This window comes from Ailuropoda melanoleuca, chromosome 9 (genome assembly GCF_002007445.2).
Source record: "Ailuropoda melanoleuca isolate Jingjing chromosome 9, ASM200744v2, whole genome shotgun sequence".
Taxonomy (NCBI): domain Eukaryota; kingdom Metazoa; phylum Chordata; class Mammalia; order Carnivora; family Ursidae; genus Ailuropoda; species Ailuropoda melanoleuca.
In genome coordinates, this window is record NC_048226.1 from 27057943 (window position 1) to 27081377 (window position 23435).

Genomic DNA, 23435 nt, shown 5'->3' on the forward strand with positions numbered 1-23435 from the left:
GAGAGCTTTCTTTCTTTCTTTCATGTTCAGTTAGCCACTGTATAGTACATCATTAGTTTTTGATATACTGTTCAGTGATTCATTAGTTGCATGTAACACCCAGTGCTCATCACAACCTGTGCCCTTCTTAATACCCATCACCGTGTTATCCCTCCCCCCATCCCCTTCCCCTCTGAAACCCTCAGTTTGTTTCCCAGGGTCCATAGTCTCTCATGGTTCGTCACCCTCTCTGATTTTTCCCCCTTCAGTTTTCCCTCCCTTCCCCTATGGTCCTCGTGCTGTTGTTTATGTTCCACATGTGAGTGAAACCATATGATAATTGTTTTTCTCTTCTTGACTTATTTCACTTAGTATTATCCCCTCCAGTTCCATCCATGTCAGTGCAAATGGTGGGTATTCATCCTTTCTGATGGCTGAATAATATTCCATTGTATGTGTGGACCACTTTATCCACTCATCTGTTGAAGGGCATCTCTGCTCCTTCCACAGTTTGGCTGTTGTGGATATTGCTGCGATGAACATTGGGGTACACATGCCCCTTCTTTGCACTACATCTGTATATTTGGGGTAAATAAATACCTAGTGGTGCAATTGTTGGGTCATAGGGTAGCTCTATTTTTAACTTTTTGAGGAACCTCCATACTGTTTTCCGAGTGGCTGTACCAGCTTGCATTCCCACCAGCAGTGTAAGAGGGTTCCTCTTTCTCCACGTCCTCGCCAACATTTGTTGTTTCCTGTTTTGTTAATTTTTGCCATTCTAACTTGTGTAAGGTGGTATCTCATTGTGGTTTTGATTTGAATTTCCCTGATGGCTAGTGGTGTTGAACATTTTATTCATGTGTCTGTTAGCTTATTTGTATGTCTTTTTGGAAAAGTGTCTGTTCATGTCTTCTGCCCATTTTTTGACTGGGTTATTTGTTTTTTGAGTCTTGAGTTTGAGAAGTTCTTTATAGATCTTGGATATCAGCCCTTTATCTGTAATGTCATTTGCAAATATCTTTTCCCATTCCATGGGTTGCCTCTTAGTTTTATTGCCTGTTTCCTTTGCTGTACAGAGGTTTTTTATCTTGATGAAGTCCCAAAAGTTCATTTTTGCTTTTGTTTCCCTTGCCTGTGGAGACGTGTCTTGAAAGAAGTTGCTGTGGCTGATGTCGAAGAGATTACTGCCTATGTTCTCCTCTGGGATTTTTATGGATTCCTGTCTCACATTGAGGTCTTTCATCCATTTTGAGTTTATCTTTGTGTATGGTGTAAGAGAATGGTCCAGTTTCATTCTTCTACATGTGGCTGCGCAATTTTCTCAGCACCATTTATTGAAGGGACCGTCTTTTTTCCGTTGGATGTTCTTTCCTACTTTGTCAGAGATTAGTTGACCATAGAGTTTAGGGTCCATTTCTGGTGTCTCTATTCTGCTTCATTGGTCTATGTGTCTGTTTTTGTGCCAGTACCATGCTGTTTTCGTGATCACAACTTTGTATTATAGCTTGAAGCCAGGCAACATGATGAGTCCAACTTTGTTTTTCTTTTTCAACATTCCCTTGGTGATTTGGGGGTCTTTTCTGGTCCTATACAAATTTTAGGATTATTTACTCCAGCTCCGTGAAAAACGTCGATAGTATTTTGATAGGGATGGCATTGAAAGTGTGGATTGCACTGGGCAGCATGGAATGTTTTTCCATCTCTTTGTGTCTTCCTCCTCCATTTCTTTTATCAGTGTTCTTTAGTTTCTAGGGTATAGATCCTTTACCTCTTTGGTTAGGTTTATTCCTAGGTATCTTACGGGTTTTGGTGCTGTTGTAAATGGAATCGATTCCTTAATTTCTATTTCTTCAGTCTCAGTGTATAGAAATGCAACTGATTTCTGTGCATTGATTTTGTATTTCTGCCATGTTGATGAATTGCTGTGTGAGTTTTAGTAATTTGGGGATGGAGTCTTTTGGGTTTTTCACATAAAGTATCATGTCATCTGCGAAGAGAGAGAGTTTGACTTCTTCTTTGCCAGTTTGAAGCCTTTTACTTCTTTTTGCTGTCTGGTTGCTGAGGCTAGGACTTCTAGTACTATGTTGAACAAAAGTGGGCATCCCTGTTGTGTTCCTGACCTTAAAGGAAAAGCTCTCAGCTTTTCCCCATTGATAATGATATTTTCTGTGGGCTATTCATAATGACTTTTATGATATTGAGGTATGTTTCCTCTGTCCCTACACTTTAAAGAGTTTTAATCAGGAAAGGATGCTGTATTTTGCCCAGTGCTTTTTCTGCATCAGTTGAGAGGATCATATGGTTCTTGTCTCTTCTTTTGCTCTATCACGTTGATTGATTTGCAGTTGTTGAACCACCCTTGCATCCCAGGAATAAATCCCACCTGGTTGTGATGGATAATCCTTTTAATGTACTGTTGGATCCTATTGGCTAAGGTCTTGTTGAGTATTTGGGCATCCATGTTCATCAGGTCTGTAATTCTCCTTTTTGATGGGATCTTTGTGTGGTTTTGGGATCAAGGTAATGCTGGCTTCATAGAACGAGTTTCTCTACGTAAATTTCTAAGAAGAAAGTGGATGGATGAGAAAACGCCAAGTTTCTCTGTTTAGATTATTCAAAAAGGACACATGAAATTGGTAAATGTGTTTATAAACTAGACTTGTATATTTTCATGCCTGATTTTCATTCTGTAGAATTGTTTTTCTTAACAGCAAAGTTTTGTTAATAGGGACTATCAGCTAAGACTGGAAACATTGTTTAAATATGAAACTAGAGTTCATAAAACCAATTTAAATTTTAAATTTAGTATTGGCATATAAAAGTAGTTTTATTTTTATTTTTTCAGTTTTATTGAGTTATTCTTGATGTGTAACATTGTATTAGCTTAAGGTATGCAACATAATGATTATATATATGTATATATATGTATATATAAGTAAAATGATCACCACAATAAGCTCAGTTAACATCACACATTACAAATTTTTTTCTTGTGATGAGAACTTTTAAGATCTCTCTTAGCCACTTCCAAATATATAATATGGTATTGTTAACTGTAGTCACTGTGCTGTGCATTACATTCCCAAACTTATTTATAACTATATCTTCTGGCCACCTTTATCCATTTCTGCCACCTCTCTACCTGTGTCACCCATTTTTGTCATCCCTGTACCCCTGCCTCTGTTAGCCACCAGTCTGTTCTCTGATTCTGTGAGTTTGGTTTTTAAGTATGGCCTTATATCATGATCCCATCTTTTGCCATAACTGTAAGAAATATAGTTTTACATCAGTGGTAAATTATAAATAGTAAATATATTATCAATAGTAGTAATGAAAATATTCCTTTATGAGAACAGAAGTGGAGTAAAATTTTGAATTGCATATGGACTGTCATGATCATTCTGTTAAAAAAAATCTCATTTTGTTTTGCATTTAGACTTGAAGATTGCATAATCCTGCCTCCAGCACCAGTGGTTTCTCTGTTTTGTGATCAATGTGACTCACAAGAACTTCTTTAGTAACAAACGAAATGATCCAGGGGCGTGGAAAATATGACTTTTACATTGGTCTGGGATTGGCTATGAGCTCCAGCATTTTCATTGGCGGGAGTTTCATTTTGAAAAAAAAAGGTCTTCTGCGACTTGCCAGGAAAGGCTCCATGAGAGCAGGTAGGCTGTGCCCTCTGTGACTCTGAAATGACATCAGTGTGTGCTTGTGTACTCAGGTTCTTTGATGGTACACAACTGTGTCTTTATTCCTAGTTAGTATATTCAAAACTTTGAACTGTGCAAGCCTTATAAATGTTTATAGAGTATCAAACATCAGTTTCGTAATGAGAAAAGTTAAAAGTGAGACAGTGTCAAAATAAGCTGTTAACTCCTGCAGTTATTATCAAAGTGGAAATAGGGACCAAGGCCCAATTAGCATCCAGCCTTATCTTTAAATTTTGATATGTCTGCAGTGAAGGAAATAAGTGTTTATGAATAGAATCAGAATGTTACTGAAGACTAGGATTTTTTGTCTTAAGATAATAGAAGTTTTACTTTTACCTAAAGACATTTTTCCTGATCTCAATTGGCAGGAAGGAAAGAGAAGGCTTACTGGAGTTAAAGAGTATTCTCTGAAGGGTGGTATAGGTTATTTCCCCAGAAACTGCTGACAAGTCACGAGACCTTGGGGGATACTCAATATGATTAAACCCCACTCTGACTTCATTTGGTGCATTCATGACATGACAGCATTATGTTGTATTCTGGTCACGTTCCATCATTCAGCCTGTACGTTAGTTCTAGACCCCGTTCTGACCTCACAGGAAGACCTGCTTTGGCAGTAAAAAAAAAAAACAAAAAAAAAAAAAACAAAAAAAAACCAACCACCTCCTCCCTCTTTCCTGTGCCGTCTTTATGGCCAGAGCTAATCAACTTTTTTTTTTAAAGATTTTATTTATTTATTTGACAGAGAGAGAGACAGCCAGCGAGAGAGGGAACACAAGCAGGGGGTGGGAGAGGAAGAAGCAGGCTCATAGTGAAAGAGCCTGATGTGGGGCTCGATCCCATAACGCCGGGATCACGCCCTGAGCCCAAGGCAGACGCTTAACCGCTGTGCCACCCAGGCGCCCCCAGAGCTAATCAATTTTAAAATAGTATCCTTTGTTAGAGGTTAATGGGCAGAGGAGAAAGTATTAGCATATGCTGCTTGAACAAGTATATTCCTCATTCTTGTATTAAGGCACGTGGTCTCACTGTCCATGATAGATATGCTTGTCAAAGGGTTCATTTGCATTGGCTTTTTCTTTTGGACAGTGGCTTTAGTACCAATTGCTTCTTGATTTTATTAATTTGGGGGAGGGGAGTCAAGTAGGAACATGAACATCCTGGTAGCTCCAGATGGTGATGAATGCTCAATCTTTTTATGTATGGTCAATATAAAACTCCTATCTCCACGGTTACTGCCTCGTAAGTGGGACTAACCCACACCTGTATGGGTTATCCACATTCAGACTAATTTATTTGAAGTTGGGTTACTTCCTGCTGGTTCATTTTCTTTACTTTGTTTATTGAAGCTGAGTTCACGAAACAAAAGACTGAAGTATAGACCGAATATAAGGATTGATTTAATTCCTTCACTCAACAGTATAGTATAAACCTAAAAATTTTAACATTATCATGATCCTCATCCCCTTTTCTAAGATAATCATAAAAAGATTAGTTTAGAAATCCCCTTATACAGTAATGATGGAACCTTTATTCAAAGTAAAAATAACAAATGAGATATTTTAAAATCTGTCATTGCTAATAGTTGTCATAAATTTATGCGTCTGATAATATTCCAAAAAAGTGAAATATTTTTTTCATTCACAGGTCAAGGTGGCCATGCATATCTTAAAGAATGGTTGTGGTGGGCTGGATTGCTATCAAGTATGTATAGAGAACATTTCAAGGAATTATTATAGATGTATATTAAATTCTTGCATATACTAATACAGCCTCATATTACTAGCACATTTTGTTATTTATTTATTTAATTTTTTAAAAGATTTATCTATTCTAGAGAGAGAGAGAGCTCAAATGAGGGGGAGGGAAGGGCGGACAGTCCTGAAGCAGACTCCCTGCTGAGCATGGAGCCTGATGCTAGGCTTGATCCCAGCACCCCAAAATCACAACCTGAGCCAAAGTCAAGACTCAGCTGCTTAGCCTACTGAGCCACCCAGGTGCCTCTAGCACTTTTTAAAACTTTAAATAAATCCTTGCTTTTTAAATGAACAGTACTCAAAATATGTAAAATTTAAGCCAGTTAAAGTCATTTAGCAGTTAGTTTATTTAATTGGAGTGAGAAGACTTTCTTTTACCTGTCTGATTAAAATATGTCTGATAACACCCATGTGTTTTTTAAAATTCTCAGTTTAAGAAGGTAACTTTAAAAGTTGGGGCGCCTGGGTGGCACAGTGGTTAAGCGTCTGCCTTCGGCTCAGGGCGTGATCCCGGCATCATGGGATCGAGCCCCACGTCAGGCTCCTCCTCTATGAGCCTGCTTCTCCCTCTCCCACTCCCCCTGCTTGTGTTCCCTCTCTCGTTGGCTGTCTCTATCTCTGTCAAATAAATAAAAAATCTTTAAAAAAAATAAAAAAATAAAAAAAAATAAAAGTAAAATATCCTGTTTTTAATTCTTCCCCCTTCATTGACTTTCATTCCAAATTGGAAAGAGCTGTGGGGGCGCCTGGGTGGCTCAGTTGGTTAAGCGTCTGCCTTTTGGCTTGGGTGGTGATCCCTGGGTCCTGGGATTCCACCCCCTCCCCGCATTGGGGAGCCTGCTGCTCCCTCTCTGCTGCTCCTCCTGCTTGTGCCTTCTCTCTCAAATAAATATTTTTAAAAAAAGGAAAGGAGTTATGCATTTGATTAGAGAGTCTATGCTTATTTTGACAGTTACCTTTAAAAAAGGTACATAGAAAAATGATTCTTAAGACACCAGGCGTTCAGAGTGTTGAGGATTTAATTATGTAAATGTTCTTTATAAGCTTAAGAGCTGTTGAAATAACGAAGAGACTGATTTGACTGTTCATTCAGCAAGTATTTATTGATCATTTCTGGTATGCTAGGTGCTGGAGATAAAACTATTCAAACAAACAAAAATCCTTACCCATGAGACTTAACATTCTAGATGGAAGCAAACAATAAACTAGATAAATACATTCAAATGTGTGTGTTAGTGATAAATACTTACATTTGCTAGGAATGAAGTAGGGAAGGGATGTAACATGAAGGATAGATAGGTTTACATTTTAGATGGGAGGCTAGGACAGTTTCCTTATATTTTAGAAGGGGGACCAGGGCAGATCTTACTCAGTATGTGATTAAAAGATGTAAAGTGAGAGCCGATATTTGGGGGAGGAACATTTTAAGCAAGAGGAAACAGTAAATGTGAAGAACATGAGGCAAATCCTGCCTAGCCTGTTGAAATGTGATAGCCAACCTGCAAGATAGCCCACAAGGATTCTCACCCACTGGTAGTCACACTTTTGTATAATCCCCTCTCACATTGAATTAATGGTGGCCTGATGTGATCACAGAATTAAAAGAAGTGGTGATGGGGCACCTGGGTGGCTCAGTCGGTTGAGCAGCTGCCTTCATCTCTGGTCCTGAGAGATCTGGGATTGAGCTCTACATTGGGCTCCCTGCTAGCGGGGGCCTGCTTCTCCCTCTGGCTGCTGCTCCCCCCGTTTGTGCTTGCTCCCCCCCCCCACTCCCATGTCAAATAAATAAAATCTTTAAAAAAAAAAAAGGGATGATGTATGTCTTCTAAGGCCAAGTCACCAAAGGCATTGTAACTCCACCTTGATAGCTTGGATTGCTTACTTTGAGGGAAACCAGCTGTGGTGGTGGTAAGACATACAGGCAGCCTGAAGAAGGTCCCCTGGCCATAGCCAGTACAAACTTGTCAGTCATGTGACTAAGCCACCTTGGTTGTGTCCTTCAGCTCCAATCCAACCTTCAGATGACTGTAGCTCCAACTTACATCTTTGACTGTAGACCTCTTAAAAAACCCTGAGTGAGAAGTCTTGACCAACAGAAACTATGAGAAGCCATGAAGTCTTGACCAACAGAAAATATGGCTTTTGTTTTAAGGTGCTAAATTTTGGAGTGCTTTATTTTAAATATAGCACTGGATTAAAGCCTGAAGGTGACATTAAAGAGGCAAGAATAGTAAGGGAGTGAATGTGGGGGAAGTAGGCGGGGGTAAGTTGGGAGAAGTAATGAGGGCCTAGACCATGTCCAGGTCACAGAAAGAACTTTATGTGTGGGAAGTCATTGGAGACTTTTGAATAAAGGGATGACATTTGATTTAGGTTTTAATAAGATCTCTTAGGCTGCTTTGTTGAGGCATAGACCACATAGGAGCAGAAGTAGAAAAACCAGGTGAGAGGCTATTAGAGTAATCAGATAAGAGGTGGTGATGGCATGGACTCAGGGTCCATGTGTGTAAAGTGTAAAGTGAGTGTGTAAAGAAGTGGTAGACTTCTGGGTGTGTTTTGAAGGTAGAACTGATAAGATTTGCTGAAAACAAGTTAAAAGGCTGGATAGAATATAAAAACCACCTCTTAAAAGCATGAACAAGCGAACACGTAATGAATTACCTAGCCAAGATCAGGGAGGGGCGTAGTGCGCAGAAGGATAAGCTGGAGACACTTCTGCCCTAGAGGTAATTGCAGACTTCAGAGCAGGCAGTTGAGAGATAGAGTGAACTTTTGAACTGGGCTAAGGGTCAGAGTCAGGTGCTGCTAAGAATGGGAACCAGTACAAGATTATTGTATTGGAATTATAAAAACAAATAACAAAAACTAGCTTCATGTCTTTTACAAGATGCACATAGAAAACAAGGATATAGAATGGCTGGAAGAGAAAGATGGAAAAGCATACCTGAAGAAAGTTGAGATTGCTGAGTATACTCGAAAATATACTTCAAAGCAAAAAGCATTACTGGAGATAAGAGGATTATTTCATAAAGATAAATGGTTCAACTCATCAGGAAGCTTTAACAATTCTAACTTTATTTAATAATATGGCCTTGAAATATTCAAAGCAGCAGTTGACAGAGCAACAGGAGAAATAGACAAATCCAGAATCATATGGTGAAATATTAATATAACACTCTCACTATAGGGGAAGGAAAGTAAAATTGTTATGGCTATAGAACATTTGAAGAGCAAATTTAGCCAACTTCACTTGTTGGACTTATGTCACTGATCTACATTGTTTTCAAAGGCATATGGAATATTAATATAATGGACTGTTCACTAGGCCATAAAGCCAGTCTTAAATTATTCAAAAGATTTAATGAAGTATTTTCATGGATTCATTATAATTACACTAGAGATCAATAGCAAAAAGCTTACATAAAAATCCCCATGTTGAAGATGTAGAAATACACTTAATGTCCATGGTTCAAAGAAAGAATGAAAACTAGAAAATATTTTAAAAATATGTTTAAGTTAGAAAATAATATGTTGGTGTCGAATACAAAGTATCATAACTTGTGAACATAATACTGAAGTAATTAAAGTCTACTTTTTTTTTTAAAGATTTATTTATTTTAGAGAGAAAACGTGAGTGGGAGGGGCAGGGGGAGAGGGAGCAGGGAGCTTGATGTGGGGCTTGATCTCATGACCCTGAGATCAGGACCTGAGCTGAAACCAAGAGTTGGATGCCTAACCAAGTATGCCATCCACGTGCCTGTTAAGCTCACAGTTTTAGATAAATATAATTCAAAACAAGGAAGGTGGGACATCTAGTTCAAGAAAAAAGAAAAAGAATGGCAAAATAAACACAAAAATGTAGAAGGAATTAAAAAGAAGAGCTATAATTAAGTAGAAAACAAAAAGTATTAAAACCGACATTTGAGGGGTGGTTAAACGTCTGCTTTCAGTTTCGATCATGATCCCAGGGTCCTCGGATCGAGCCCCGCGTTGGGCTCCCTGCTCAGCGAAGAGTCTGCTTCTCCCTCTGCCTGCCACTCTGCTGGTGCTCTCTCTCTCAAATAAATAAAACAAAACAAAACAAAAAAACATTTGAGGGGCACCTTGGTGGCTCAGTAAGTTAAGCATCTGCCTTTGGCACAGGCCAAAGGTACTCGATTCCAGGACCCCAGGATCGTGCTCGGTCATGATTGAGTCCCACTCAGCAGGGAGTCTGCTTCTTCCTCTCCCTCTGCCCCTCCTCCCCTCTCATGCTCTCTCTCACTATCTATCCCAAGTAAATTAAAAGAAAAAATGACACTACCTTAAAAGTTCAAGACACATTTTAAAAAAGTAAATAAAATTTGTATGGTAACACAGAAGTCCAAGTAAAGCAAAGCTACTCCTTTTTTAATTTTTTAATTAAAATTTAGATGGTTAACATGCAGTGCAATACTGGTTTCAGGAGTAGAATTCAGTGATTCATCACTTATATACAACACCCAGTGCTCATCACAAGTGCACTCTTTAATACCCATCCTCCATCTAGCCTGCCCCCCCCACCTCCCTCAGTCAACCCTCAGTTTGTTCTCTTTTTTTTTTTTTTTAAAGATTTTATTTATTGGACAGAGATAGAGACAGCCAGCGAGAGAGGGAACACAAGCAGGGGGAGTGGGAGAGGAAGAAGCAGGCTCATAGCAGAGGAGCCTGATGTGGGGCTCGATCCCATAACGCCGGGATCACGCCCTGAGCTGAAGGCAGATGCTTAACCGCTGTGCCACCCAGGCGCCCCTGTTCTCTTATCTTTAAGAGTCTCTGTGGCTTGTTTCCTGCTCTCCTTTTTTTCATTTCGGCCTTCCCCTATGCTTATCTGTTTTCGTTCTTAAATTCCTCATATGAGTGAGATCATAGGGTATTTGTCTTTCTCTGATTTATTTCACTTAGCATAATACACTCTAGCTCCATCCGTGCCATTGCAAATGGCAAGATTTCATTCTTTTTGATGGCTGAGTAATATTCCATTGTACATGCATACCACCTCTTCTTTATCCACTCATCAGTTGATGGACATTTGGGCTCTCTCCATAGATTGGCTATTGTTGATAATGCTGCTATAAATTATCAAGGGGGTGTATGTACCCCTTCAAATCTGTATTTTTGTATCCTTTGGGTAAATACCTAGGAGTGCAATTTGCTGGATTGTAGGGTGGTTCTCTTTTTAACTTTTTGAGGAACTTCCAAACTGTTCTCCAGAGTGGCTGTACCAGTTTTCTTTCCCACCAGCAGTGCAAGAGGGTTCCCCTTTCTCCACATCCTCACCAGCACCTCTTGTTTCTTATCTTGTTAATTTTAGCCATTCTGACAGGTGTGAAGTGGTATCTTATCTGGTTTTGATATGTATTTCCCTGATGATGAGTAATGTTGAGTATCTTTTCGTATGTCTCTTAGCCATCTGAATGTCGTCTTTGGAAAAGTGTCTGCTCATGTCTTCTGCCCATTTGTTAACTAGATTACTTGTTTTTTGGGTGTTGAGTTTGGTAAGTTCCTTATGGATTTTGGATACTAACCCTTTATCAGTATGTCATTTGCAAAATATCTTTTACCATTATGTGGGCTGCCTTTTGTTTTCTTTGCTGTGAAGAAGCTCTTTATCTTGATGAAGTCCTAAAAGCTCATTTTTGCTATTGTTTACCAAAGCAAAGATATTAAGAGATGAAAGTATTTGCTCTACTGGGTATCGAGCTTTATTATGAAGCTACACTAATTCAGTATGGTACTGTGCCAGAATACATAAAGCAGCACAATAGAATGGAGATCCCTGAAACACCCACAGATAGTATAGTTATTACGAAGGTGGTATTGAAATAGGGAAATGTGCTTTTCAGTAAGTATTGCTGTAACAATCCATATGGAAAAATTAAAATTTGATTTCTACTGCAGTCCATACATAAAGAGCAGCTTAAGGTGGTTCATAAGCTTAAATGTGAAAGGTGGAACACTAAACAATTTAGAGAATAAAGATTTTCAAGAAAGATCTCTCATACAAGAAATGGGTAAGATAGAGGATTAAGAGTACACTTAAGCACTGAATAATGTATAGAATTGTCAAATCACTATATTGTACACCTGAAACTAACATAACACTGTATGTTAACTATACTGGAATTAAAATAAAAAATTAAAAAGGATTTGTCATACAATTTGTAAGAAGCACCAACCACAAAGGAAAATGTTTTAAAATTTGACATTAAAATTAAGAACTTTTGGTCAAGAGTATAAAAGATAAAAAGGTAAATTATAGAATATAAAAAATGACTAATGTTTTTTTAATTTAATTTTTATTATTTTTTTCTAATAATTTTTTATGTTAGTCACCATACAGTACATCCCTAGTTTTTGATGTAAATTTCCATGATTCATTACTTGTGTATAACACCCACTGCACCATGCAATACCTGCCTTCCTTAATACCCATCACCAGCCTATCCCATTCCCTCACCCCCCTCCCCTCTGAAGCCCTCAGTTTGTTTCCCAGAGCATAGTCTCTCATGGATCATTCCCCCTTCTGTTTACCCCCCATTCCTTCTTCCCTTTCTTCTCCTACCGATCTTCCTACTTCTTATGTTCCATAAATGAGTGAAACCATATGATAATTGTCTTTCTCTGCTTGACTTATTTTGCTTAGCATTATCTCCTGCACTCCTGTCCATGTTGCAGCAAATGTTGAGAAATTGTCCTTTTTGATGGCTGAAAATATTCCATTGTATATATGGACCACATCTTCTTAATCCAGTCATCTGTTGAAGGGCATCTCGGCTCCTTCCACGATTTAGCTGTGGTGGACAATGCTGCTATGAACATTGGGGTGTTTATGGCCCTTCTCTTCACTATATCTGTATGTTTGGGGTAAACACCCAGTAGTGCAATTGCTGGATCATAGCGTAGCTCAATTTTTAACTTTTTAAGGGACCTCCACACAGTTTTCCAAAGTGGCTGTACCAACTTGCATTCCCACCAACAGTGTAAGAGGGATCCCCTTTCTCCACATCCTCTCCAACATTTGTTGTTTCCTGCCTTGTCCATTTTTGCCATTCTAACTGGCGTAAGGTGGTATTTCACTGTGGTGATTTGAATTTCCCTGATGGCTAATGATTTTGAACATTTTTTCATGTGTCTATTAGCCATTTGTATGTCTTCATTGGAAAAGTGTCTGTTCATATCGTCAGCCCATTTTTTGATTTGATTATTTGTTTCCCATGTATTGAGTTTGAGAAGCTCTTTGTAGATCCTTGTACTAATCTTTTATCCGTAGTGTCATTTGCAATCATCTTCTCCCATTCCGTGGGCTGCCTCTTCATTTTTTTGACTGTTTCCTTGGCTGTGCAGCAGCTTTTTATCTTGATGAAGTCCCACAAGTTCATTTTTTCTTTTGTTTCTCTTGCCTTTGGAGATGTGTCATGAAGAAAGCTGCTGTGGCCGATGTCAAAGAGGTTGCAGCCTATGTTCTCCTCTAGGATTTTGATGGATTCCTGTCTCACATCGAGGTCTTTCGTCTACTTGGAGTTTATCTTTGTGTATGGTGTGAGAGAGTGGTCAAGTTTCATGCTTTTGCATGTAGCTGTCCAATTTTCCCAGCACCATTTATTGAAGAGACTGTCTTTTTTCCACTGTTTTTTCTTGCTTTGTCAAGGATTAGTTGCCCAAAGAGCCGAGGGGTCCATTTCTGGAGAGTCTGTTCTGTTCCATTGTTCTATGTGTCTGTTTTTGTGCCAGTACCATGCTGTCTTTGTGATGACAGCTTTGTAGTATAGCTTGAAATCTGGCAACGTGATGCTCCCAGCTTTATTTTTCCTTTCCAGCAATTCCTTGACTATTTGGGGCCTTTTCTGGTTCCACACAAATTTAAGGGCTGTTTGTTCAGCTCTTTGAAAAATGTCATTGGTATTTTGATCGGGATGGCATTGAAAGTGTAGATTGCTGTGGGTAGCATAGACATTTTACCTATGTTTATTCTTCGATCCATGAACATGAATGTTTTTCCATCTTTTTGTGTCTTCTTCAATGTCTTTCGAGAGTGATCTGTAGTTTCTACAATATAGATCCTTTATTTCTCTGATCAGGTTGATTCCGAGGTATCATGATTTTTTGGTGCTATTGTAAATGGAATAGATTCCCTAATTTCTCTTTTTTTAGTCTCATTGTTCGTGTATAGAAATGCAGCTGATTTCTGAGCTTTGATTTTGTTTCCCGCCACATTACTGAATTGCTCTATAGCTTCTAGTAGTTTGGGGGTGGAGTCTTTTGGGTTTTCCATATAGAGTATCAATGTCATCTGCGAAGAGAGACAGTTTGACTTCTTTGCCTGTTTGAATACCTTTTATCCCTTTTTGTTGTCTGATTGCTGTTGCAAGGACTTCTAGTACCATATTGAATAATGAATGCGAGAGTGGGCATCCTTGTCATGTTCCTGATCTTAAGGGAAAGGCTTACAACTTTTCCCCATTGAGAATGATTTTTGCTGTAGGCTTTTCATAGATGGTTTTTATGAAATTGAGAAATGTACCCTCTATCCCTACACTCTGAAGTGTTTTAATCAGGAAAGGATGCTGTATTTTGCCACATGCTTTTTGTGCATCAGTTGAGAAGATCATATGGTTCTTGACTCTTTTCTTTTTGATATGATCTATCACACGGATCAATTTGCAAATGTTGAACCACCCTTGCATCCCAGGGATGAATCCCACTTGGTCATGATGGATAATCCTTTTAATGTACTGTTGGATCCTATTAGTTAGGATCTTGTTGAGAATTTTGGCGTCCATATTCATCAGGGATATCAGTCTGTAATTCTCCTTTTTGATGGGGTCATTGCCTGGCTTGGGGTCAAGGTCCTACCGGTCTCATAGAATGAGTTTGATAGTTTTCCTTCTGTTTCTGTTTTTTGAAACAGCTTCAGGAGACTAGGTATTATTTCTTCTCTGAATGTTTGGTAGAATTCCCCAGGGAATCCATCAGGCCCTGGAGTCTTGTTTTTCGGGAGGTTTAATCGGTTTGTTTAAAAAATCAATTTCTTCCTGTTTCAGTCTTGGTAGTTATAGGTTTCCAGGAAGGCATCCATTTCTTCCAGGTTGTTTAATTTATTGGCAATAAAGCTGTTGATAAAAGTTTCTAATGATTCTTCCTATTTCATTGGTGTTGGTTGTGACCTCTCCCCTTTCATTCATAATTTTATTAATTTGGGTTCTTTCTCTCTTCTTTTGAATAAGTCTGGCCAGTGGTTTATCAATCTTATTTATTCTTTCAATGAAGCAGCTTCTAGTTCTTTTGATCTGCTCTACTGTGCTTCCTGGTTTCTAATTCATTGATCTGCTTTAATCTTGATCAACTGCTTTCTCCTACCAGGGTTAGGCCTGTTCTCTGTTCCAGCTCCAGCTTCTTGAGGTGAGAATATATAAACTGCATTTTAGATTTTTCTGTTCTTTTGAGTGAGGCTTGGATGGGTATGTATTTTCCCCTTAGGACCGCCTTTGCAGTGTCCCATAGGTTTTGGACCGTTTAGTTTTCATTCTCGTTGGTCTCCATAAATTGTTTAAATTGATTTTTTATTTCCTGGTTTACCCAATCATTCTTGAGCAGGATGGTTCTTTAGTTTCCAAGTGTTTGAGTTTCTTCCAAAAAAAATGACTAATGTTTTTAACCACAGAAGTTTCATGTCCAAAATCCTGCCTTCACCACACCCATTCCTTTCTACACTGCATGGTTAACCACTTGCCATGTATTTTGCCTGTTTTCCGTCACTAAAATGTAAATTTTTAGGAGAACAGTATTTTTTTTTTAATTTTAATTTTTTAATGATTTTTACTTATTGAGAGAGCTTGAGAGAGAGAGAGTGAGCACAAGCAGATAGGAGGGGCAGAGGGAGAGGGACAAGCAGACTCCCTGCTGAGCTGGCCTGAGGCAGTTGCTTAACCAACTGGGACACCTGGGTGCTCAGGAGAACAGTATTTTTGTTTTGCTCATGGCAGTATTTCCTGATCCTAGAACAGCGTCTAGCACATTGTAAGTACCTACGGATGTCTTTTGAAAAAAACTAGTGAAAAAGACTTAGGAGAAGTGTTTTCACAGAGTTTTAGCGGCTTTTAATTGATCTGTATTTGTTGTGATAGGACGTAAGTATATTAAAAATTTTTTAAAAAATCTATATGTAAGCATAAATTGGATCTCTTCAATTAAGATTAAAGTTTGGATTCTATTCTAATGTTGATAATTTACAGGAGAACCCTTATGCATTGATGGGAGAAAATAAGTTACTAAATACAATTGAAGTAGCATATAAATATATACACACACACACACACACACACACATTGGACCCTTCAACAACATGGGAATTAGGGGCATTGACCCCCTGTGCAGTTGAAAACCTGCATATAACTTTTGACTCCCCCAAAACTTTACCATTATCGTAGTATTGAGCAGAATCCTTAACCAATAACATAGTTGATTAACACATAATTTGTATGTTATATGTATTATATACTGTATTCTAAACAATAAACTAGAGAAAAGAAAATCATACAAAATACATTTACGGTGTTAAAAATCCACACAAGTGGACGCTTAAAGTTTAAACTCTTGTTAAGTTCAAGGGTCAACTGTATATGAAAATAAAATGCAGGCATTTCCATTTTGAGTGATTTGCTCTGAGAGTTTTCTTTTGTTGTCTGTCTCCAAGTGGGAGCAGGTGAGGTGGCCAACTTTGCTGCATATGCCTTTGCACCAGCCACCCTAGTGACTCCATTAGGAGCTCTCAGCGTCCTAGTAAGGTAAGGATGCTATGCTTCGTGTGTAGGAACAGTAGTCAGTATATTAGTCCATAAAGCATTCAGTGCCATCTAGTTACACATGCTCAGCGTAATTTACATTTAAACAATATTGAAAACTTTTTTTTTAAAGCTGCATAGTAATTTGCTTTTAAAGGGTTATCTTTGGTGCACAGGCATGCTGTCAGTTTGTAGGAGTAAATGCTTATATGCTTTGTCTTGCTTGTATTCAGAGCAGCAGTAGTTGTACTTTTATTACAATTTTTTAAAATCTCCAGTTGGTCTTGTTATAACACTTATCATTTGAGACATGTACACTTTGGTAGATGGTGGTTGGTGATAAATCAGTTTCTATACCTACAGAAAAACAATGATTGGTGCAAGTTTATGTGCCTCTACAGACTGCTCTGGGGTACTCCCTTGGAAGGAGCAGTCCAAGACTTGTCCTTTTTCTGATATTTTAATGATTAGCCTAAACAGCTAAACCCGTATTGACGTTTGGATTTTGGTTACTATTATCAAAGTTGATTAATTGATTGATAGGTTTTTTTTAATCTTTGTTTCCCCCCAAGATAGTGTTCTGTGTGTATAAATCAATATTATATGTAAGTTACATAATTTTTCAAAATACTGTATAATCTGTAGTATATGAAGATACATTGTGGTACATGCCTTTCACCCTTAATTTTCTCTATATTATGTCATATTTATAGGTTTACATTATGTATTTTTTAGATTTGGTTAAAACTGGGTATAAAGTATTAAAAATTGATAATTTAATAGGCAAATTATATAGAATTACACGAACACACAGGGAGGATGCATCAACCAGTATGGATAAATTAAAATTGAGCAAATTTTAAGCATTGGTTTTCTTAATTAGGTTATAAATTTGTACTGCAGCTCCATTTAGTGTAAATTTCATAATGATTTTCTGCAGTAGAAATATGGTAACTATACTAGTTTAATGTATGAAGAAACCATTGTTTTGCCGGAAACTTTCATTTTATGAATGAATGTGTCTTTTCTTTACCTTGTCTGAAAGCCAAAGAATCTTTGCAAGTTCACAGTGTCTTAGTGTTTTAATAATTTAAATTCTGTGTTGTGTTGATATTTAAAAATGAGAAAAGTGGTTGATTATTTTAATATTCTCCACCCCCCATTCCCCATTTTAGTGCCATTCTTTCTTCATACTTTCTAAATGAAAGACTTAATCTTCATGGGAAAATTGGATGTTTGCTAAGTATTCTAGGATCTACAAGTATGATCATTCATGCTCCAAAAGAAGAGGAGATTGAGACTTTAAATGAAATGTCTCACAAGCTGGGAGATCCAGGTAAGAAACAAAAACTTTATCAGTCTTACTTTTTACTTTTCAATTTAGTTTTTATTTTAACCAGAATTTTATGTTCATGTAAAGAGGCAAATTGTTCTACATAGCTTATGAAAAATAATGGTCATTTTCCACTTCCACCAGCCCTAAACGCCTTGTTTATTTTGTTCTTTAACCCTTTGTCTCTAAATAAATGCTTATACTGCTGCTACCCTCTTTGGCTTTAGGCATCATCTGTTACATCCAGTATCTACTGTATCTACCTGGTTTTGTTTAAATGATTTATTTACATTATAATCACTATATAACTTTTTTTCCCAGCTGAGCCATATGATACAACTACTTTTCCTTCCTTGTTTATGTTTTTTCTTAACTGATAATGATCTTTGATCGCTTTTCTGTGAATTTATCAATCCATCCTGAAACTCTTCTCCAGTGGTCTTAATTCTGCCCTCAGTAATTTCAAACACATTAGGTATTCTATTTCATATCTTCTGGAAATTTCTCCCAGAGTCTTATTTGGCCTCAGTCCAGACTGGTGTCTTGAACTGCCAGCACATTTGTCATTGTGGACTTTACATCATCAGCATCCTGAAGGATCCCCTTCACTTTCTCTTTTTTTCTTGGCTCTGAATCCTAGGTTTGCTCCCTCATTTTGGTTGGAGCCACTATTGTAGGAGACAGGAAAGGCAAGGAAGAGTTGAGACTTTTTAAGACCTTGTATATATAAAAATGTCTTTAATCTATGTAACCTCATTGTCTTCTCACTTCCAGTGTTGCTAAGAAATCAAACACAATTGATTCTTTATCTTTTATATGTGACCCATATTTTGTCTTTAGCAACCTTTAGGATGTCCTCTTCGGAGCTGAAATTTTCCACTGAGGTACCTAGATGTGGGCTACTTTTTATCCACTGCGCTAGGTACTTGATGGATTTTTTTAAAATTTGTAAATGTGTATCCTATTTTAGGAAATCAGATTCATTCTTTGCTATTATTTGTTTTCTTTTTTGTGAAATTTGTCTTACTCTTCTGTTGATTGGACCTCCTGAAATATACAATGACTTTTCTTATATATATTTTTCTCCCCTGTTTTTACCACTTTTTCCTTTTAGCTCTGTCTTTTGGAAGATTTCCTCAGTTTTGTGTTCCCAGCCCTACTTTTGAGTTTTTATTTCTGCTGTTACATTTTTAATTTCCAGGAGCTTGCTTTTGCTCTTTGGTTGTGTGTGTCCAAAAAAAAAAAAAATAACATGAAATTCACCTTCAACATTTTGCGTATGGACAGTACACGATTGTCAACCACATGTGTTGTGTTGTGCAGCACATCCCCGGAGAGTCCTGTTTATTTAAAAGTCTTTCTGCAGGGGCACCTGGGTGGCTCAGTCGTTAAGCGTCTGCCTTCAGCTCAGGGTGTGATCCTGGAGTCCTGGGATCGAGCCCCACATCAGTCTCCTTTGCCGGGAGCCTGCTTCTTCCTCTCCCACTCCCTCTGCCTGTATTCCCTCTCTCGCTGGCTGTCTCTCTCTCTCTGTCAAATAAATAAAATCTTTAAAAATAAAATAAAAGCCTGCAAACTTCAATATCAGGATTATTTTGGGGCTCTGTTTTTTCTTTTGATTTCAGTCATCTAGTTTTGTCTTTAGGCAGTTTCACATAAATGCTGGACATAGAATATCAAAAAGTGTAAAGACTCTAAGTGATGTTTTATTCTTTCAGAAAGAACCTAAATTTCTTCTGTCAGGCAGATAAAAGTACAGTAGATCACCTTTAACTTGAAGTGTTGCTTCACTCTTTGTTGAGAATGGTTTCTTTCCATTTTGCCTATATTCTTAATCGTAGCCCTTCTTTCTCTCAACTGTGAAAGCCTGGGATGTTTACTTGGACCCACCACCTGGGTGAACTTTGAATGGTAGTGTCTCTGTCAGCATTCCAAGACGCAGGTGTCTTCACTCAGCTCTCTGGCATTTTCACCAGGCTGTCTACGTGGTTTCTCAGACCTAGGCGTGTACAGCTTCTGTGCCTACAAGTGCCTTAAGGGGAGTTGCACACAGAAACTTGGACTCAACTTTTCTTCAGTTCCTTCCTTCTGGAATCTTGGCCTCTTGTGTCCCAGTTGCTTAGGCAGCCCAAAATCCCAAGTTTTTATTTTTACCTAGTCCACTGAAACTTCCACAAGCTCCAGGTCACCGCTTTCTGCTGGTGTTTATGCCCGTCCTTATTCTCTGCTTTAGAATTGACAGTCATCACAAGGGAGGAGGCAGAGGTGAATATTGACCTTGTCTTTTTCTCCAGATTTTCACCTTTCAAGTTCTAGGTGTTTTGATTGCTCTGGTATTTCATCATTCTCTCTGAAGATTTATTAATAGTAATTTTTATTGTTTTTGTTGGATGGTGATTTATCTGTTCCGAAGTTTTCCTCTGTCTACACTGAGGAAACAAAGGCTTCGTGTTTTTCTGTTTGTTTTGGTGCCTCTCCTGGTGATCCTTGGCTGCCTTCAGAAATCAGGCTTGTCAGATCCCCAGCAAAGTCTCCTGCCAGAGTCCTAGGAGTTGAGTGGGAAAGGAGGAGTTAATGTCATAGACCTAGACCTTTCCCAACTCTCTGTTTTATTGTGGCACCTACACACAACTGGCCAAAGTACTCCAGTTTGCTGTGGCAAGAATTACAGTCACTCAGATGTTCAGAACTGAGCAGGGTTCCTGGGGTCTTAATGCTTCTTTAATAGACTTTCAGCCAGGTCTCCTGTTTTTGTCTCTCCTTTACCCCACTTCCAGAGGTACATTGCATCTTTGGAGTGTTCTGTGCTGCAAACGGAGTTACTTTCCCATCTTTCATCATTGTTGATGTGGGATTCAGCTTTCTTGGATGTGTTATAGCAGTTGTGAGTTTATCTTCTGCTTTCTGGCTTCCATGATATTGTTGCTATCATCTCCTTTACCCGTTCCTGTTTTTGTATGTTTGCTTCTTTATAAGTCCTGTTACTGTTTATCTTATCGGCAGAGTTTAAGGAGGGAACAGAATAAATTCATGTGACTTCTGTGGCTCAGTTTCCTCATCTTAAAATGCAGATGATGGTATCTATATTATAGGGTGGATGTGAGGATTAAATGAGTTAATCAGTGCAAATTGCTGAGAAAAGTACCTGGGCTGTGGTGCTACACAGTTGTTAGCTATTACCATGCTGGGTTCAGTTCTCCATATTCATCCAGAACCCTAACAGTATTTTTGATTCTCTTATTGATTTGCTGTGTTTACCCCAGTGGTTGTCTCTAAGTATTTAAAAAATGTACTCCTTTTAGGACAAACTTGATTCATAACTGCTGTTCTTTTTAGCATCTATAAAATGTTGAGTGTTTAAGGTCATCTCATGATTTTTCTCCACTAGTTTCTGATTGTTTCCATTCTTGGAGTTAGAGCATTCCTGTGGGTGGGAAGTAGATATTCTAGAGTAGATAGCTGCAAATCATCACCGTTTTCTGTGATCTAAACCTGGTCTCCATTTTCTATGATCTGATTATCATGAGGCCTAAGATGCCATGTTAAAAATGTTAGTGATGTAAGTTTATGAATATGAAGCATAGTGTCATCTTCCAGTATATGTATGTTTTTATGAGTGCACTTTTGCTGGGGCAGCAGAAGAAAGCTAATATTTATTTTAAGGCCACACCTTTTCTCCTTCCTATTGAGTTAATATTTCTTTTGTATTCTCAGGGGTTTTTTTTAGTACTTACGCATTTGACTAAATACAACTTTTCTTTACCTCCTCCAGGTTTTGTGGTCTTTGCAACACTTGTGGTCATTGTGTCATTGATACTAATCTTTGTGGTGGGACCTCGCCATGGACAGACAAACATTCTTGTGTACATAACAATCTGCTCTGTAATTGGAGCGCTTTCAGTCTCCTGTGTTAAGGGACTGGGCATTGCAATCAAAGAGCTGTTTGCTGGAAAGCCTGTGCTGCGACATCCCCTGGCCTGGATTCTGCTGCTGAGCCTTATAGTCTGTGTGAGCACACAGATTAATTACCTGAACAGGGCACTGGATATATTCAGCACTTCCATTGTGACTCCCATATATTATGTATTCTTTACAACATCAGTTTTAACTTGTTCAGCTATTCTTTTTAAGGAGTGGCAAGATATGTCTGTCAATGATGTCATTGGTACTTTGAGTGGCTTCTTTACAATCATTGTAGGAATATTCTTGTTGCATGCCTTTAAAGACGTCAGCTTTAGTCTAGCAAGTCTCCCTGTGTCTTTTCGAAAAGATGAAAAAGCAATGAATGGCAATCTCTCTAACATGTATGAAGTTCTTAATAATAATGAAGAAAGCTTAACCTGTGGAATTGAACAACACAGTGGTGAAAATATCTCCCGAAGAAATGGAAATCTCACAGCTTTTTAAGAAAAATGTAATTAAAAGATTAATCTATAATTGTGTTATAAAGTGAATTTGAATATCAGAATGTGTCTGAAAAAGCATCGTTCTCAAATAATGTTCTCTAGAGACAATCTTTTTTAAAGTTTCACTGATTTGGACCAAGAAATTACTTTTCTTATATTTACATGATGGTAGCTCCCTAAAATGACCTCAGTACATGGCCAATTTCTATTAACATTATATTATTATTATTATAGAGGTATTTTAAATTTTTCCTTCACCAAAATCTAAATGTACTGACAGTTTTAAGTCTATAAAAATGCTTTATTTTTTCATTGGTGATGAAAATCTGAAATGTATATTTGTCATCCCCACTCCATCAATCCCTTGAAGGCTTTTTGATTTAAAAAGGAACAAAATTTTCCTAATACATTATCCTGGGATTTACCTTACCTATAAAAATGACTCCTGTTTGATGAATTATTTTAATTAATTTTGAAATGTTTAAGATAATCCTAAATTATTGAATGCACTCAATTTACCAAACCAAAAAGGGGAAGAAGTTGCCCGATAGGAGATGTTTCTCAAACTGTGACTTCTCACCACACATTTGATGGTCTTCCTACTCCTTGATGGCACCTTGTTAAACCAGCGCATCCTGCATCTGTCACACTGCAGCCTGACTGGTTTTATTCTTCACTTTAATCCCTTGGTACCTGGAGTCTTGATTTGCCATTGTACATCAACTCTTGTACTTTTCATTATATTTTCATAATGAGTTATATTGTCATTTAGATCTTTTAACAACTCTGGGAAATAAAGTCAAAAGACTAATTTCTTAAATTTAGCTCATGTTACAATAAACAGACAAGTTGAAACAGTTCTAAGTCTGAATGCTTAGAACAAACAAGATGTTTGTAAAATATGGTTTCTTTGTACCCAGTATTTTACTTTGCTTTAGTTTGTTCAGACACTCTATTTTGGTCTTCTAAAAATGTTCATGAAAAAATGTTTATGGAAAATTTCAACTGTATGCCAAAAAGGTAGAATAGCATAATGAACTCCATCCAGCTTCAGAACCAATCATCATAGCAATTAATTGCACTTTAAAAAGTAGACCATTTCCACCTGTGTAGTAAGAAGAACACGGCTTGTTCCCACTGTGCTGCTCCTGCCGAGGTCACACAGCTTGACCCCTACTGTGTAACCAGTCACCACTGGTGCCTCACTATCCTTGCCTGGGGGTTGCTGGAGCCTCACAGTGGTGATGGCACCAATGTCCCACCACACAACTCTCCACTGGCTTTATCAGGGCAGAGTTACCGGTCTCCAAGTTTTGTGAAATAAATTCCCTTTCCCCAGCATTTTTTAATCCTCTAAGGAGCTTTTGTAGACATTTTTTTTTTTCTGATTGCCTCCCCCATGTAATCTTAATATCATAGATATACTATGTGTTTATGTACTATAA

The 23435-nt window shown here is 38.0% G+C and overlaps 1 protein-coding gene across 4 annotated transcripts in view; it reads left to right on the forward strand.

The window, feature by feature from the left end:
* Positions 1–22848, forward strand: part of NIPA2 (NIPA magnesium transporter 2) — a 29604-nt gene extending 6756 nt beyond the window's left edge. For 3 of the 4 annotated variants that reach the window (XM_011216648.3, XM_011216647.3, XM_002929950.4), the window contains 5 exons: positions 3416–3647; positions 5340–5396; positions 16164–16254; positions 17427–17587; positions 21357–22848. In XM_011216648.3, the coding sequence (XP_011214950.2) occupies positions 3509–3647; positions 5340–5396; positions 16164–16254; positions 17427–17587; positions 21357–21991 (1083 nt within the window). In that variant the 5' untranslated portion in view covers positions 3416–3508 and the 3' untranslated portion in view covers positions 21992–22848. The remainder of the gene's footprint in view (positions 1–3415; positions 3648–5339; positions 5397–16163; positions 16255–17426; positions 17588–21356) is intronic. The other variant, XM_019792779.2, reaches the window with a different exon arrangement.
* The last annotated feature ends 587 nt before the right edge of the window (positions 22849–23435 follow it).